This window comes from Nyctibius grandis, chromosome 17 (genome assembly GCF_013368605.1).
Source record: "Nyctibius grandis isolate bNycGra1 chromosome 17, bNycGra1.pri, whole genome shotgun sequence".
Lineage (NCBI taxonomy): Eukaryota > Metazoa > Chordata > Aves > Nyctibiiformes > Nyctibiidae > Nyctibius > Nyctibius grandis.
The window spans coordinates 259,144-274,524 of NC_090674.1; the positions used below are offsets into that span (position 1 = coordinate 259,144).

The window sequence follows — 15,381 nt, forward strand, 5'->3', positions numbered from 1 at the left end:
GTAAAAGGACAAATCTCCCAACAATGACAACCGAAAAATAAAGGTACACATCAGCATTTGTAATCAAAAACTACTACATACTGTACTTGGGAAGTCTTCTGGGAAAAGATCATTGGCATCTAGTGAGGACATCACTAAAAGTCTTGTGCATATGATATGTATGAGACAATGATGCCATTGGAGGGTGGACGGACGGACCCTTAGGAAACTGTCACTCACAAAACTGTTCCATGACAAGAGAAAATAAGAGATGTAAAAAGGATTGGTTTTCCCCATCCCCACCCACCCAAGCATTACAGATTCCTTCTCATTTGTCGGAAACAGCCTCTTCTAGTCTCAGTTTATTTGTTTTTTAAAAAAAAGTCTTCAGCTTTTGAAGAAGTCCATCAATTTCTGAGATGCACTTGGTTCCACAGCACCAAAGAGCTTCAGCTCTCTGTCCCCTTTGATTTGCTAACAGGGGCTTTTGGGAAGAACTGCTGGCTGCAGGACATTCCCAGAGCAGCCATCCCACATGAGAAAGAGAAGTGCTTCTCGTGACCTTTCTTTGCATTCATCTTCTTGAAAAAGTCTCATTGCTCCAGAGATGTCTGGGCCCAGTTGCAGCAGCCTTGTGCAAGAGGAAATAGATGAAGCTGCTCTTTTCTCTTCCTTTGGAGACTCCCATTGGTCTTGGAGCCCTTTTCAAGAATGCAATTGCTTTATTATTATTTAAAAATATTTCATAGTTTGTTTTTTTTTTTCAAAATAGTTGTCTTTTTTGTTCCCTTTTTCCATTGTTTAGATTCTAGAAGCTCTTGGTGACATGTCATTATTGATGACAGGGCACTTCTTCCTGTTGCCATGATCCTCAGAGCAGCTGCCTGTCTCTCATCCATGCAGAACACTCAAGAACTGGAGCTCAGTCGCACAGGGGCAAAGGGGAGCAGGGCCTCAAGGAAGAGGAGTAGGAGGACATGTAGCTATCAAACCTCCACAGACTGAATTTGGTTCATCTGTGCTCTCATCACCTGGATACTGTTCAGAATTTTCTTCTGGTGTCCTGCTAAAGTGACCCCAACTCGTAGAATATCCCTTTGGGAGGAAAAGAAACAAACACTGCATAAATATCAGAAGGCAAAGAACAAGCCCAGATATGAGCATGGTGTGTAGGGAGATGAAGTCTCCACAGATTTATTCCATGAATGCAACAACTGCATGAAAACCTGGTGAAACCTCTACTCTTTCTCTTTGACTCTTCCTGGCTTATCCTCCCAATCTTTGCGTTTGCTACCTACCTGCAGCACCTCCAGATTAGTGGAACCTCAATAGTGTGAAACCAAGTACCACAGGCTCTGCTCACTGCTTGTAAATCAATTTGCCTTAGGTTTTCTACCCTTGTATCATTTTGTTTCTTTCTCTGCATGTTTGGATTCTCTCTCTCATTTTGTGACACAGTAAAACCCATTTTTTCCATCCCTGGAGACATATGAACAGGATGTGCTACACCCTCACCAGTGTGAATCTCACTCCCCCTGTGCAGATGATGGCTGTTCTTGCTACTTTTGCTTTGATCTGATGAGGCCATGAAGTAATAAACTTTTGCTACTTATCCCCTTCACTAAATCATGACGATCTAATTTTTGCACTGTTTCTGGTTTTTATAGGTATTAGGCATCTGGAAAAAATAAAGGTCATGTCAATGGTATGAGTGTGACTCTGCATTGGACCTACCTGTGATCACTTCAGATGAGCTTGCTATTACCTCCCTCTTGGTGGATAAACCTCAGTCATTAATTCCTCTGATCAGGGAATGGATGGTATTCATGAGATGTGACCCATACCTGACTCTAAGGATTTTCAGTTGCCTTTTCTCCTTAAATGTTAGGAACAGACTTTTAAGAGGAAGTGTGGCAAAACCCTTGCCTGTATTAGAGTGGAAGTCAATGGGCAAAGAAGGGTAAACAGGAGCTCCAAGGAAAGGTGGGAAAAATATCCTCTAGCATGAGTGGCACATGAGCCTGTATGTTTGCTTTAGAGCTTGCTTTAGATCTTGTCTCTTTGTTCAAACAAAAGGAGCATGAAGAATGGAAAGCTGGGAATGGGGCTATGCCATAGATTTACACATTCTGGCTGGTGGTAACTGACTGGGGACCACCATTGGAGCATGCTTCAGCCCGTGCCCTCTGAGATTGGTGTGAGAGTGAACATCCAAGCCACAGCTTTGCTGCTGCCCAGACTCCTGCTCAGCAAAGCAACTGGACACCTGCTAGCACACAACACAACTCTGGCACCCAGGATGGTGTCCTTCACAGTGACTGCTTTTCTGGCTGCAAGGGCTTTCCATTCCCTCCTCTGGCCCAGCCAGATGGGCTGAGCTAGGGAATTTTCCTCCTTGCACAGGTTTGGCACTTGGACTTTTGCTTTTGTTCTGATTGGGAACAAATCCCAAAGTCTTCATTCATGTTTGTAAAGCAGAATAAGACTGTGGCCCTGCACAGCCCTGTGCTTCCTAAGCTTTCTGCCCTGGACATAGGTCCTTTGGTGGCCCAGGTGTCCCAGTCTGTAGACAAACCAGTGAGAAACCTTCCAAGTAGGTCATTGTTAAAACTATGTGGATTTGGTGAGCTAAAGTAGTCTTCAGTAAACACACTTTGCTGGTTATGCAAATTTGAAGAAAAGAGTGTCTCATGACAATTCAGCTCCACTTACATGATTATCTACTTCTGCAAAGAGCAGCAAACATTAGAAGGTCTTTTCAAGTACTGTTGCAGCATGATTTCCCAAGGAAAAAGGACTTGGAGTGTCATTTTCTCTATTATGTCCAGCCAAGCAGGTGAGAAAAGTGGAAGGGAGGTTTGTCAAAACTGGTGGGCACACGAGCTGAGGATACCCTTGTGATTGTGATGAAGGCACTCGGAGAGGACTTGGAAGATATTGTGAGGGACATGGCAAGTAACTGGGAGAAGTGGCATTTAAGGGACACTGAGCATGTCCGTGAAAAAACAAGACTTCGTTTTGCTGGACTGCCTGCAGAACTGTTTGCTGTTATATATAGCACAGCCTAGGCAGGGCTGGGTTGGGGTGCGGGTGTGAAGTCCCACTTTGGTCAAAGTTCTTCTTCCCTATCCTTCAGATTTTACAGACCCTTTCCCTGTTGTATGAACACAGCCTATAGTGTGCCAAAATCGTCCCCAGGGCCTTGGGGTTGTACCACAGATACACTGAAACAGTCAGAATTGCCATGTGAATTTCCTGGCAGCAAATAAGAACAAAAAGCGAGGAAAAGTCAGTCTGGCAGTTTGTGCGAATGGATTCTGATTCATTGGTAGATTTAAAGTCTGGAATTAGGTACCAAATCCAAAACCCCTCCTGGTTACCAGGCACAAAGACATCGTAGCACTTACAGATGGCTTTAATGCTTGGCGCTTTCTTAGGCAGGGTTTCTAAAGCTAACTGCAACCAACCACAAATCTTTCACCAGAGGCATCAAAGCCCCAGCTAGCCCCAAGGGATTTCAAAAACCACCACGAATGGATTTCAGCTGCCTTTGGAGTCAAGTTTGAAAAACTTGCTAAGATTTTGCCACTGAGGATGTTTTTAGTGGATGCAGGACAATTCAGAATAAACTTGAAACCATCTGGACCTTCACAGGCCTTTCTTAGGCAGAAATTTGTTCGCAGTGTGCTTGTCTCCATCACCAATAATCCATATGTCCAAGAGGACTGCAGAGTCTAAAAGTGCTCTTGAGTGGCTGGAGAATTGCCTGATGCCAGCCTGAAATCTCCATTTGTTCCATCTTGGGGTTTTGGAGACCCTCATGGGGGTTTTTGTTTTCATGGTGGGGACATGCAGCGTGATAGTGTGGAAATGAATTCTGCAGATATGGAGCAACAGACAGACACACAGTCTGGAGACAAGACAGAGCCGGCAGAACATTATTAAACTACTAAGACTTTTCCTTGTGCTTTGGGACTAGAAGCCTGGGCACTTACTCTACAGTCATCTGAGATACTACGTCAAAGGTGGTGAAGCCAGCACTGGCAAAGCTCTCCTTGTACTGGCTCATCTTTATGGCATCCAGCCATTCATCCACAGTGTTGAAGCTGGTATAATCCGGGATTGTGCGGTCAAGTAGGGGGAGGTTCATCCTGAAACACAGAAATGGGGAATGAGCAGAACAAATAGCAACAAGCACGTGTATTTCTGCACCCTCCATCAGCTGGAGGGACCTGGACCAGCATCATTCACAGTGCCTGCACTGCACCGTATTAAGAAGTAACACCCAGAAAGCACTCTATTCAATTGAGGGAAGGATTGTTTAAAGCGTCGGAGAACCCCTTCTGGATCAGTTTGTATAGGAGAGGTAGGAGCCATCAAAGACGATGGGATGCAGCTCTCAAATCCTGGCTGCACAAGGGGAGAAACTACATTCTCATAATGGGGCCAGCGCTACCTCCCAGTTGGTGTACCCCACCCAGCCCAGGGAAACATCATACTGCCTGACAAGGCTCTATTTGCCTCCGCTGCGTGCGAGATTGGACTTCCAAAGCAACTACACCCATCCAGCAATCATGAGCACATCAAACCAAGATGCTCCTCTAACTGTGCAGAGTATACTGTCCAACTCAATGAGCTGTCTGTGTTCACCAGACCTAACCTGTTCAAGGTGAGGGACCAGAGTGACCTTGACAACTTTTAATGCCCTTCCTATAAAGGACCAAACAACACAGGCCAAGCTGCCTCTAAAATAGCTGGCCTAGAGAGATTCAAGGATGGTGCCCACCAGGACAAAAAGGAGAGCAGACCTGCAAATAGAAGCCAAAGGACAAGAGGAAGACAGAGATACATACCCAGAGGAGAGAGGTGCCATGGCTTTCAGGCTGTTAGGATTTCGGATCATTTTATCTAAGTTGTTGACAATTTGCCCAAATTTGGGTCTGTGGTTTCGATCCTTCTGCCAACAGTCAAGCATTAGCTGGTGCAGAGCATTTGGACAATCCATAGGTGGTGGCAGCCGATAGTCCTGCTCGATAGCATTTATCACCTGCAAGACGAGAAAGAGAGATCAATACAGTTGCAATAAAACCTATTTAATTCATAATGTTCCTTTTCTTGGATCCTGAGGGTGACTGGCATGGCCAGCCATACTGCAGCGGGGCTGCTCTGCCTACATTTACTGCTGCCTATCATCTCAGCCACCACCATGCACTACTCTTAACTCCCAGCCCTCTGCATGTCATGTTGTCCTGTGAGGTGATGCCAGCCTTGCTCAGCTGACATGCAGCTGACTACTTGAGATGAGCCATCCCCATCAGCCTCCTAATATGGGGAAAGAGACCATCCCCGCTACCTTGACAAGGATGTGTGAGCCCACAGCTCCAGGCATGAGAAAGGTGCGTCAGAGAGAAGGGTTCATGTTTTCAGACAGGTACACAGCACAACACAGCAGCTCACTGGGAGGAGAACACTCCCATCCAGTGAAGGGTCTGCTTGTGAGTTACCACAGGGGAAGATGCCCCTAAGTTTTCCTTCCTCCAGTGGTGCTTTCTACTCCTGCCAACACCCAGCCCTTCCAGACAACAAGGTCATGCCGTGAGACAGGGCTGGGTGTGCTGAGACACCAGTAAGAGCTGTATCTCCCCACAGTCCTGTGAACATGCAAACTGAAGCACACAGTGGGGAGGACCAAGACCTTGGTCAGCAGAGCCAGACACAGGAGAACTTTTCTATAGCATGCAGCCAAGGGCTGCAGCACACCTTGCCTAAGCCATGCTACAGCTCTGTGGGCCAACGCAAGAAGGCTTTGGCTGCTGCCTGTTTGGTCTCTCCTTACTGCACGACACGACCTGGGAAGATGTTTGGTCTTGCAATGTTCAGTGGAAACAGCACATGCACAAGGGCTAGACATCTTCTTCAAGGGGAACCCCACCTCCCTGTCACTCTGCACCTGTAGCCTCCATCCTCTCCTGGCTAATCAAGGAGGATGGAGCTGCACAGCTTCTTCCAGGGGCATATGTTCCTCTGACAGAGGCATGCGACAGGCAGGTTTCTGCTACCTTCTTGGCCTTATCCTATGGCCATACAGCACGGGCAATGAAAGGCAAGCAGAAGGAGCCTTGGACACTAGAAACAGACTTGTGCGTGGCAACAAAAACCCCAAGTGAGGATAAAAACGAGAACTGAGGATACTGCAGTAACTGAAATCAGGGGCGGCATTTTGAAATGACCAACTCTCCGCAGGGATGATAAAAAAGGGGAAGGAGAATGACAGAACCTCCCTCAAGGAACCGGAAGAAGGACCTTGATGTCTTTGGCTATTCTCACCATGTGATCAAGGCTGCCATGACTTTGTCCAGCTGTATCTTGCATTTTTCCACAGACAGAATGCCTGGTTGGCTACCCCAGGGCTGTACCATCCTCTTGGGGTAGGACTAGCCTTACCCATACAGCAGTGTGGTAAACACACTATTGAGCAGGAAGGCTACATACACAGAGAAAATTGAAGATACTGCAGTTGGGACTGGGAGAACAGCAGGCAAGGCTTGGTAGCGAGGAGAAACTGGAGGTGCTGTGGCAGTAGAAGGCTGATGCTCCAAGGGAGGGTAGGTGGCAGATCCATGCCAAGCAATCCAGGGTGTGAGGTGGGGCATCTGGCAGGGTTCAAGATGGACTGTGGCTTCAGGCAGAGAATGGATTGGGAGAGTGCTCCAGACACTGATGTGCGTGGCCAAGGTGCTGGGAAGGCTGACCCGAGACAGCTGGGGACTGGCACTGCTGCTGCCAAAATGTGCCAGATGAAAGGAGTCCTCCCTCCCCTCTGCCCCCCCGGCTGGACATGACAGTGCCTCACTGGGCCTGTGAAGGTCCAACCTGAGGCATTGCTGGTGTGCTTTGTGCAGCTTTTGGCTCCCATTCAGGGATTCTCCCAAGTGGTGCAAGCTGTCCCCTCTCCCAGCTCTCTGGGTGGCAGACCTTTCTGCAACAGAGGGAAGGGGGGGCATGCAGGGAGCAGGGCTGCGGAGGGCCATCACGCAAGCATCAAGCGCTCATCTCCAGCATGGATCGAATGGATTCCCGAGAAGCCGCCTGCCTTGGTGCCATCAGACACATCCCACGAGGGGGCACAGGCTGCACTCTCTGTCTCCTCTCCAACCCCAGCCTCCCCAGGCGCTCACACCCCAGGGTCAGGAGGCTAATCTGCAGCGAATATCCGCCACGTGCTCATTTGCAGGGGGGACCAGCTGCAATTAAGTGGTGACAGCTTCTGGGGCACAATGTCCTGCGGCAGAAGAAGGGGAAGAAGAGGCTGGGGATAGGCGTCATGCAGCAGGCTGTGCCGAGGAAACGGGCACGGGCTCTGCCATCCCCACCACTGAATTGGTGCTGCCACAGCACAGGGGCTGCGGCAGGAGAAACCATTGAGGGAAGAGCTCCAGGGGAGGAGGAGAAGGTAGGGTGATGGCAGAGGGCTATGCATATTGAGGGATGCCGAGGCAGGGAGAAGGGCAGTGACACCTGGCTGCAGGAAATGCTTGAAACTGCAGGCGATAACGAAGCCTTAAGGGAATTGTCCTTTCTGAGAAGGGCATACCCCTAACTCCCTTCCCTTTGGCTCAAACAATTGATGCAAAGACTTTTCTGGTACGCCAGGGGCTGGGGCAAGGCCATGAACAGCTAAAGGTGCTAAGGTATCATGTATCTGCTTCAGGCGGTGGGGACTCACTTGAATAAATTCTCCACCAGGCACTAGGGAGGAAATTGTCCCACCCTGGAGAAACATAACGTGGCATGGATGGAGTTATATTGACTTGAAAAAGGTCTGATTTTCCATCAGGGCGGGAGGAGTTGCAGGAGTCAGGTGGGAGCTTGGCTCTCACTCTATCCCTGTAAGACAGGTTTTTTTCAGGAGCCCACAGGATGATGTGGGGATGATGAGGTGGCAGTCTGAAGGCTTCCAATGGACTACCCAGAGGCAGCTCTGAAAGAAGCTGGAAGCCAGGCAGACGCTGTAACATGAAGGTTTGCAAGACTCAGGCTTGCAGTAGAGGGGGAGGATAAGCCTTCTGTGCACCAAGGGTCTACCTAGGACCCAGGTTAGATCCTGAGGATTCACGAGGTGAAGACCGCATGAAGAAGGGCAGCTCTTCGGAGAGACAATGTTACAAGAGACCTGGGAGCTCCACATCAAAGAGGTCTTCTGGACACACACATGCAGGTGTAGCACTCTGCATGGCACTCATTGCCACTGAACAGATAGGCTTTGGCCATCCAGGTATCAGGTCGAGAGAAAGAGGGAGAATGGCATTGCTACAGTGAATGTGTGGACTGCAGCCACAGGTCATCCTTGCATGAAGGCAAGGACGCATGGAAACTGCCTGTGTCCCAGGGAGCAAGGAGTGCACATAACAGTTCCACCCGAGTCAGAGAAGAGTCATAAAGTATTAAAAATGAAGCATGTTCTGAAATACATTGTGGTTTTGGCTTCTAGCTGCGTACAAGTTGCTTTGCTTCTTACACATCATGGTCCAAGCTTGCCATGGGAGATTCAATGACTATCTAGTGGAAGATGTCCTTGACCATGGCAGCGGGGTTGGACTAGATGACCTTTAAAGGTCACTTCCAACCCAAACCATTCTACAACTCTATAACAGACTTTCACCAAATTTCGCCTGTGGTGTCCTGCAGACGAAGATCTGCCTGCTGCTCCAGGAGGTCTCAGGTCACTGGCAGCATTTCGTTTTCCACCCGCCTGCTCCCTTTCTTCCTGGACATCTGTCTACCACCACTGAGGGTGCTCACATTAACCCTGTCCTACTGCAGCAGGTGTTGTACAGTCCTTAACCTCTGCCACAGCAGCACAATGGGACCAGAACAAAAGCCAAAGTTATCCCCATTACTTCTTCCAAAGGTGTTGACCTTAGACATGTGTCGCACGACAGAGAAGGCTCCGGACATGCCACAGGCTGGGTCTAGCTGTAGCCATGCTTTGGCCTTGCAACGCTCCCAATTTCAGTGTTTCTGCTCCTTCTTTCTTAACAACTCACATCTTGATTGGTCATATCCCAGTAAGGCCGCTCGCCATACGACATCACCTCCCACATGACTATTCCGTAGCTCCACACATCACTGGCTGATGTGAATTTTCGGTACTGGATTGCCTCAGGTGCTGTCCACCGTATTGGGATCTTCCCACCCTGCAGGAAAAAAACAGAGAGGACAGTAACAGAAAGAGCAAGAGTAACTGAAAGAGATGAGCGTCCAAAATATTTGCCTCCAATATGCTGGTAAAATCCTAGAAGGAAGGGACCATGGGACTACCCCTAACACTAGCTCAGGATGGCTATGGCTTGTCTAGCCAAGTCCAGGAAACCTTCAAGGATGATGATTCCCCCCATTTGTCTGGCGACCTGACCCAGGGCTGCACCACCCTCTTGGGGAAGAAGCTTTTCCTGTTATTCACCTTGAACCTCCCAAGCCACGGTTTTGTCTGTTGTCCCTTATTATTTTATCTGGTACCACTGCAAAGAGTTTGGCTCTGGCTTCTTCGTAAGTGCCCTTCAAGTGCTGCAGGTCACTTGTAGGTGTCCCCTCAGCCTTCTCTTCACCATATTAAAGCCCAGCTCCTTCCACCTGCCTACTGCTATAGCAGTCTTCGTCACGACAAATCACCCCTTGTGCTAGTAGGGTCTTTTGTAGAAAAATGAATGGCTATGAATATAGAAAAATCCAAGCTGATCCCCTTTGAATCTCCCTCCAGACTTTTGCTGTCACTTAGCTATTTTCAGAGCAGAATAAAATGAATTAGAACACTATCCTCTTCAGCCTTCTACATCTGTAGACTCTTTGAAGTCAGTGACATATCATCCTCTTGAGCTGAAGTCCCCGTGTGTCAGTCTGTTTGTTGATATATACATGATCCAGCAGGTTTTGATCCTACCCGTTTCTGGAGACAGAGGTGGAGTGAACATCTTGTTTAGAATGGCATGCTTGGTCACTGGTGGGAAATGGGATGGACTGGGTGGGCACTGGGGTCTTCCGTGATCCCTGGGTGGGCACTGGGGTCTTCTGTGATCCTGCTGGGCAACAGCAGCTCTGGAGAAATCAGACGGACTCTCCACTCCCATAGAGGAGTTATGCACAGAGGTGCACGAGAGTGGCGTACACAGAATGCATCCACAGGGATTGCAATGTCCTGTTTAAGCCCTTGCAGCCTCCTGATTTTCCACCAGGGTCTTTGGACTTGAGCCATTCACAACTCAAGGGACCTTCTGAAGGGAAAATCTTCCCCTGTGTTGGAAAATAAGCAAAATTGTCTGCATTTTGTGGCTGTGAGAAGATTAAGGAACAGTATATTTTGTCACTGAATAACTACCATGTCTTATGAAGGGTCTCCTAGGACTTAGGACTCAGGCCCTATACATGCTAGAATAATGAAAAAAAACATAATGTTCCTTCATCTTCTCACAGCCACAAACCTCAGACGAAATATTTTGTTTTCCACAAGAGGGAGAGACCAAGCATTCCATAGCAAACACGATGTCCTCTCCATCAGGCATACTCTTAACAGAGTTCTTGACAAGAAGTGGATTTTAAAATTGGCTAAAAAAGAAGTCCTAAAGTAGAAATTAGAGACTGGGTATATCTGGAGGATCCTCGTGGGAACTCACTTCAGCGAGACCTCCGACCTCTCTGGTGATCTGACCCAGAGCTTCACCACCCTCTTGGAGAAGGAGATTTTCCTAAGGTCCAGCATGAACCTCCCAAGCCATAGCTTGTGGCTGTTGCCCATCCATGGACATAAGGTCTCTGGGATAATTATAATAAAAGCCACTCATGCATCTTGGGATGTTTAAGGATGGTGCATTTTGAAGAGGAAGATATTATTACTTCTGGTACTCTATTACAGTAGGTGCACATATTCTCTCATTATAGATAGTATATGTCCTGCTACAGTGCCCACAGTTCAAGAAGAATAAATTAGAGATGACAGAGAGAAAAGTTACTGGCACAATAACAGGAACAGAAGACAGTAGTAAGCACCAGAAGCTGACATGTATTTAGCTTAACAAAGGGAAAGGTAATTGGATGTAAGGATCATGTTGTGAAAAATAAACGTTGCTAGTGTTTCTAAAAGCCACAGGATGACTGTCTAAGATTGAATGGTTGACATTTTAAGCTACACAAGTTCAGATGGGAATAAAAGCTCACATTTTTAGGTGTTTGTTAGGTATTCAACTACTGTTACAATTCACTAAGAGCTATGCCAGACATCTCATCACTGGCAGCTTCGAAAGATGTGGGAGATATGATTTCCTACAAATAACGCCCCAGCTCTATCAACACTTATTTCCAAGAAGTCCTGTCATAGGCATTGTACGTAGGCATTGATCCTGTAGCATCATTGTAGAGTAATGCTGTATGCCTTTGCAAACAACGGTATTTATGAGAACTCCTGGCTGCAATCTTACTGCACAACAACAGTCTCCAAATTATCCTTTGGTCCCTTTGCACATTCTGTAGCCTGAGACAGGCCATAAGTCCTTGGTGGCACTTGTGTCACTAGCACTGTGGCTTTCCTGGGAAGCTGTTATGTGATCATGAAGCCATTTCTCGGAATGTTTCTTTGTCTAATTAAGAAAGGCTCTCTAGAAGATCAGTACTGCAGGCCTTCACCCAGCATGCATCCACACCATGCCGGAAGGAAGATTTGGGGAACTACAGGCCTGTCAGTCTGACCTCAGTGACGGGGAAGGTTATGGAGCAGATCATCTTGAGTGCCATCACGCAGCACGTACAGGACAACCAGGCGATCAGGCACAGTCGGCATGGGTTTATGAAAGGCAGGTCCTGATTCACTAACTTGATCTCCTTCTATGACAAGGTGACACGCTTAACTGGATGAGGGAAAGGCTGCGGATGTTGTGTACCTGGATTTTAGTAAAGCCTTTGACACCATTTCCCACAGCTTTCTCCTGGAGAAACTGGCTGCTTATGGCTTCGATGGAAGTACACTTCGCTGGGTAAAAAACTGGCTGGATGGCCAGGCGCAAATTGTTGTGGTGGATGGAGTTAAATCCATTTGGCGGCCGGTCACAAGTGGTGCTCCCCAGGGCTCAGTATTGGGGCCAGTTCTTGTTAATATCTTTATCGATTTGGATGAGGGGGTCAAGTGCACCCTCAGTAAGTTCACAGATGACACCATGTTGGCTGGGAGTGTTGATCTGCTGGGGGGTAGGAAGGCTCTGCAGAGGGACCTCGACAGGTTGGATCGATGGGCCAAGGTCAACTGTGTGAGGTTCAACAAGGCCAAGTGTCGGGGGCACAACAACCCCACACACTGCTACAGGCTGGGGGAAGAGTGGCTGGAAAGCTGCCTGGTGGAAAAGGACCTGGGGGTGCTGGTCAACAGCCAACTGAACATGAGCCAGCAGTGTGCCCAGGAGGCCAAGAAGGCCAACAGGATCCTGGCTACTATCAGCAATGGTGTGGCCAGCAGGACTAGGGCAGGGATCGTCCCCCTGTACTCGGCACTGGTGAGTCCACACCTCGAATCCTGTGTTCAGTTTTGGGCCCCTCACTACAAGAAAGACATTGAGGTGCTGGAGTGAGTCCAGAGGAGGGCAACAAAGCTGGTGAAGGGTCTGGAGCACAAGTGTGATGAGGAGTGGCTGAGGGACCTGGGGGTGTTTAGTCTGGAGAAAAGGAGGCTCAGGGGAGACCTTATCGCTGTCTACAACTGCCTGAAGGGAGGTTGTAGCGAGGTGGGGTTGGTCTCTTCTCCCAGGTAACAAGTGATAGGACGAGAGGAAACGTCCTCAAGTGGCACCAGGAAAGGTTTAGATTGGATATTTGGAACAATTTCTTCACTGAAAGGGTTATCAAGCATTGGAACAGGCTGCCCAGGGCAGTGGTGGAGTCCCCATCCCTGGAGGGATTTAAAAGCCGTGTAGATGTGGTGCTGAGGGACATGGTTTAGTGGTGGCCTTGGCAGTGCTGGGTTAACGGTTGGACTCGATGATCTTAAAGGTCCTTTCCAACCAAACTGATTCTATGATTCAGTCTGTCATTCCTGGGGCTGATCCTGTGACATGACATAAAAAAGGATCATGGCCTTCCAGACAGCAGGGCAGCACGATTGGACAGTGATGGTAAAAATAACCCAGACTTGCTACTCTGGCAACAACTCTGTTAGGACCCCCAGCTGGTCCATGCTGGATCGATATAATGCATCATTCCAACTAAGGACTTTATGTGGGACATGTATATGTTTGTACACGTTTGGTAGAGGCTCGGTTATCCTCAAGAATGACTATAGGGCCCATCAACAGCCACTGGACAACTGGACAGGACCTTGCAAGAGAAAATCTTCTTTGGTTCGTTTCATTGGTCTTTCCCATCTGGCACCTTGTTTCCATTGTTGGCACCCTGAAAAAGCACTCCCCACATCAAGGAGGGATCTCCCCCTTTCCCTCTCTCTCCCTGACTCCTTCCTTCACCACCCAACCCGCCCCCTCTGGAAGAGTAACTTTACCAGTGCACTGGTGTAGGTGGGATCAGAGGTGTCATCCTCCAGAAAACGGGAGAGGCCGAAGTCAGACACTTTGCAGACCAGGTTGCTGTTCACCAGGATGTTGCGGGCAGCCAGGTCCCGGTGCACATAGTTCATATCGGCCAGGTACTTCATGCCTGCCGCGATGCCCCGCAACATACCCACCAGCTGAATCACTGTGAACTGCCCATCGTTTTGCTTAGGGGAAGGGAGGGAAAGAGTACACATGAGAGGAGCAAATTCACAGCCCACCATGGTCCAGCAAACAGTCAGTAGCCTCTGTCTACACTGCATGTCAAGACACAGCTATGCCACGAGTACGTAAGTTCCCTCTCAAAACAAGAGGGTAGAGACTGGAGAACTCACAGGGGCTGTAAGTCACCCTCACACACCCCAAGGGCATCACTACCAATGGCTACTGTCATCCAAAGGTGGCAGATCTGCCACACCTTGCACAGGAGGGTTCAGAAGGGGCAATCTATTCCTATTACGCAGGTTAACTCCCTTCAACGCTGAATTATTCATTTCAAACTCAGACCTATAAATATTTAAACAGAGCAGCTGGAGGTGAAGTCCTGCTCTGTTAAAGCTATGTCAGACCGTCCCTCCATGTCCACAGAGGCAGAGTCTGGAAATGCATCTGTGGGCATGCGTACAGGTAGGCACAGCCTTTCGCTAGCATGAGTGGTGGACACACAACACAGATGACAGCCTTGGTGCCACCTCCGCCTCTCTTCCTGAGACACAGACCTCTGGACTATGCAGCAGCTGCCCCAGTGGCAGGGGATGCTGGGCAGTGAAGGGCACTGTTACACTGGTACAGGGAAGGGAACCTTCCCCTCCAGTCGTCCTCTGGCCCAATACAATGTCTGGGGCTGCATGCTCCTGGGACCTCATACCCGCAAGAAAGAGTCCAGTGAGCCATTCTCCATGAACTCAGTAATGATCATGACTGGTGAACTCTTGGTCACCACTCCCTCCAGGTGGATGACGTTGGGGTGATCGAACTGCCCCATGATGCTGGCTTCGCTCAAGAAGTCCCGTCTCTGCTTCTCGGTGTAACCAGACTTCAGGGTCTTGATGGCCACAAAGATCTCTCTTTTGCCAGGAAGCTTGAGATGCCCACTGCACACCTCACCAAACTCCCCTGTGAACAGAGGGAAACAGATAGGGCTTGTCAGCCTCTCAGACCTCTGCCTTTCTCCCCAAGGGACCCTGCTCCCACAGGCTCCAGCCATGCCTGCCCTGCACGCCCCTGAGCCGACCACCCACCATCTGCTTTGTGATTCCTCCCTCACTCCACACCAAAGATCTCTCTTCAGGTGGATTTATCATTGGTGAGGAGCACTGGACACTATATGCACATGGGAATTCCTTGTCTCCAGCACTGGATGTACTTGCTCCTGTAGCACTGAACCACCTTGCTCCTCCTAGTCCAGGCTGGAGCTAAGTGTAAGACCTTACTGACACTTGTCTTCCCAGCACATGTAAGGCTAAATCCTCACCAAAGCCTGCAACCACAAAGGAGACTGTGCTGCTGAGGGCCATCCAGTCATTCTCAATTCACCTACCTGCCCCAATCACCTGCTCGATTTTGACACAAGAGATATCAATTTCTTTTGCAAATTCCCTGACAGCTTCATTGGGATCTTCGTAGGTGAACGGGTCAATATAAATCTTCATGCCTGGAGTCACTGCATAAAGGGGAGGGAGAGAGTCAGATGGACAGATGCAAATAGAACAACCGATGGCTGGCATCGAGGAAAAGAGAAACCTATTTGTGTGAGGGTCTTTTTGACCTCAGCAAGTTGCATAATCAAGGGCATGAAGCAGACACAGCAAAGCAGTTT

The 15,381-nt window shown here is 48.7% G+C and overlaps 1 protein-coding gene across 5 annotated transcripts in view; it reads right to left on the bottom strand.

Annotated features, from left to right (window-relative positions):
* Positions 1-353: 353 nt before the first annotated feature.
* The window catches only part of EPHB2 (EPH receptor B2), a 135,662-nt gene continuing 120,634 nt past the window's right edge, over positions 354-15,381 (bottom strand). For all 5 annotated transcript variants that reach the window (XM_068414792.1, XM_068414793.1, XM_068414790.1 and 2 more), the window contains 7 exons: positions 15,103-15,225; positions 14,431-14,678; positions 13,514-13,729; positions 9,027-9,176; positions 4,833-5,026; positions 3,975-4,130; positions 354-1,074 (listed from right to left, as the gene is read on the bottom strand). In XM_068414792.1, coding sequence (XP_068270893.1) covers positions 966-1,074; positions 3,975-4,130; positions 4,833-5,026; positions 9,027-9,176; positions 13,514-13,729; positions 14,431-14,678; positions 15,103-15,225 — 1,196 coding nt within the window. In that variant the 3' untranslated portion in view covers positions 354-965. The remainder of the gene's footprint in view (positions 1,075-3,974; positions 4,131-4,832; positions 5,027-9,026; positions 9,177-13,513; positions 13,730-14,430; positions 14,679-15,102; positions 15,226-15,381) is intronic.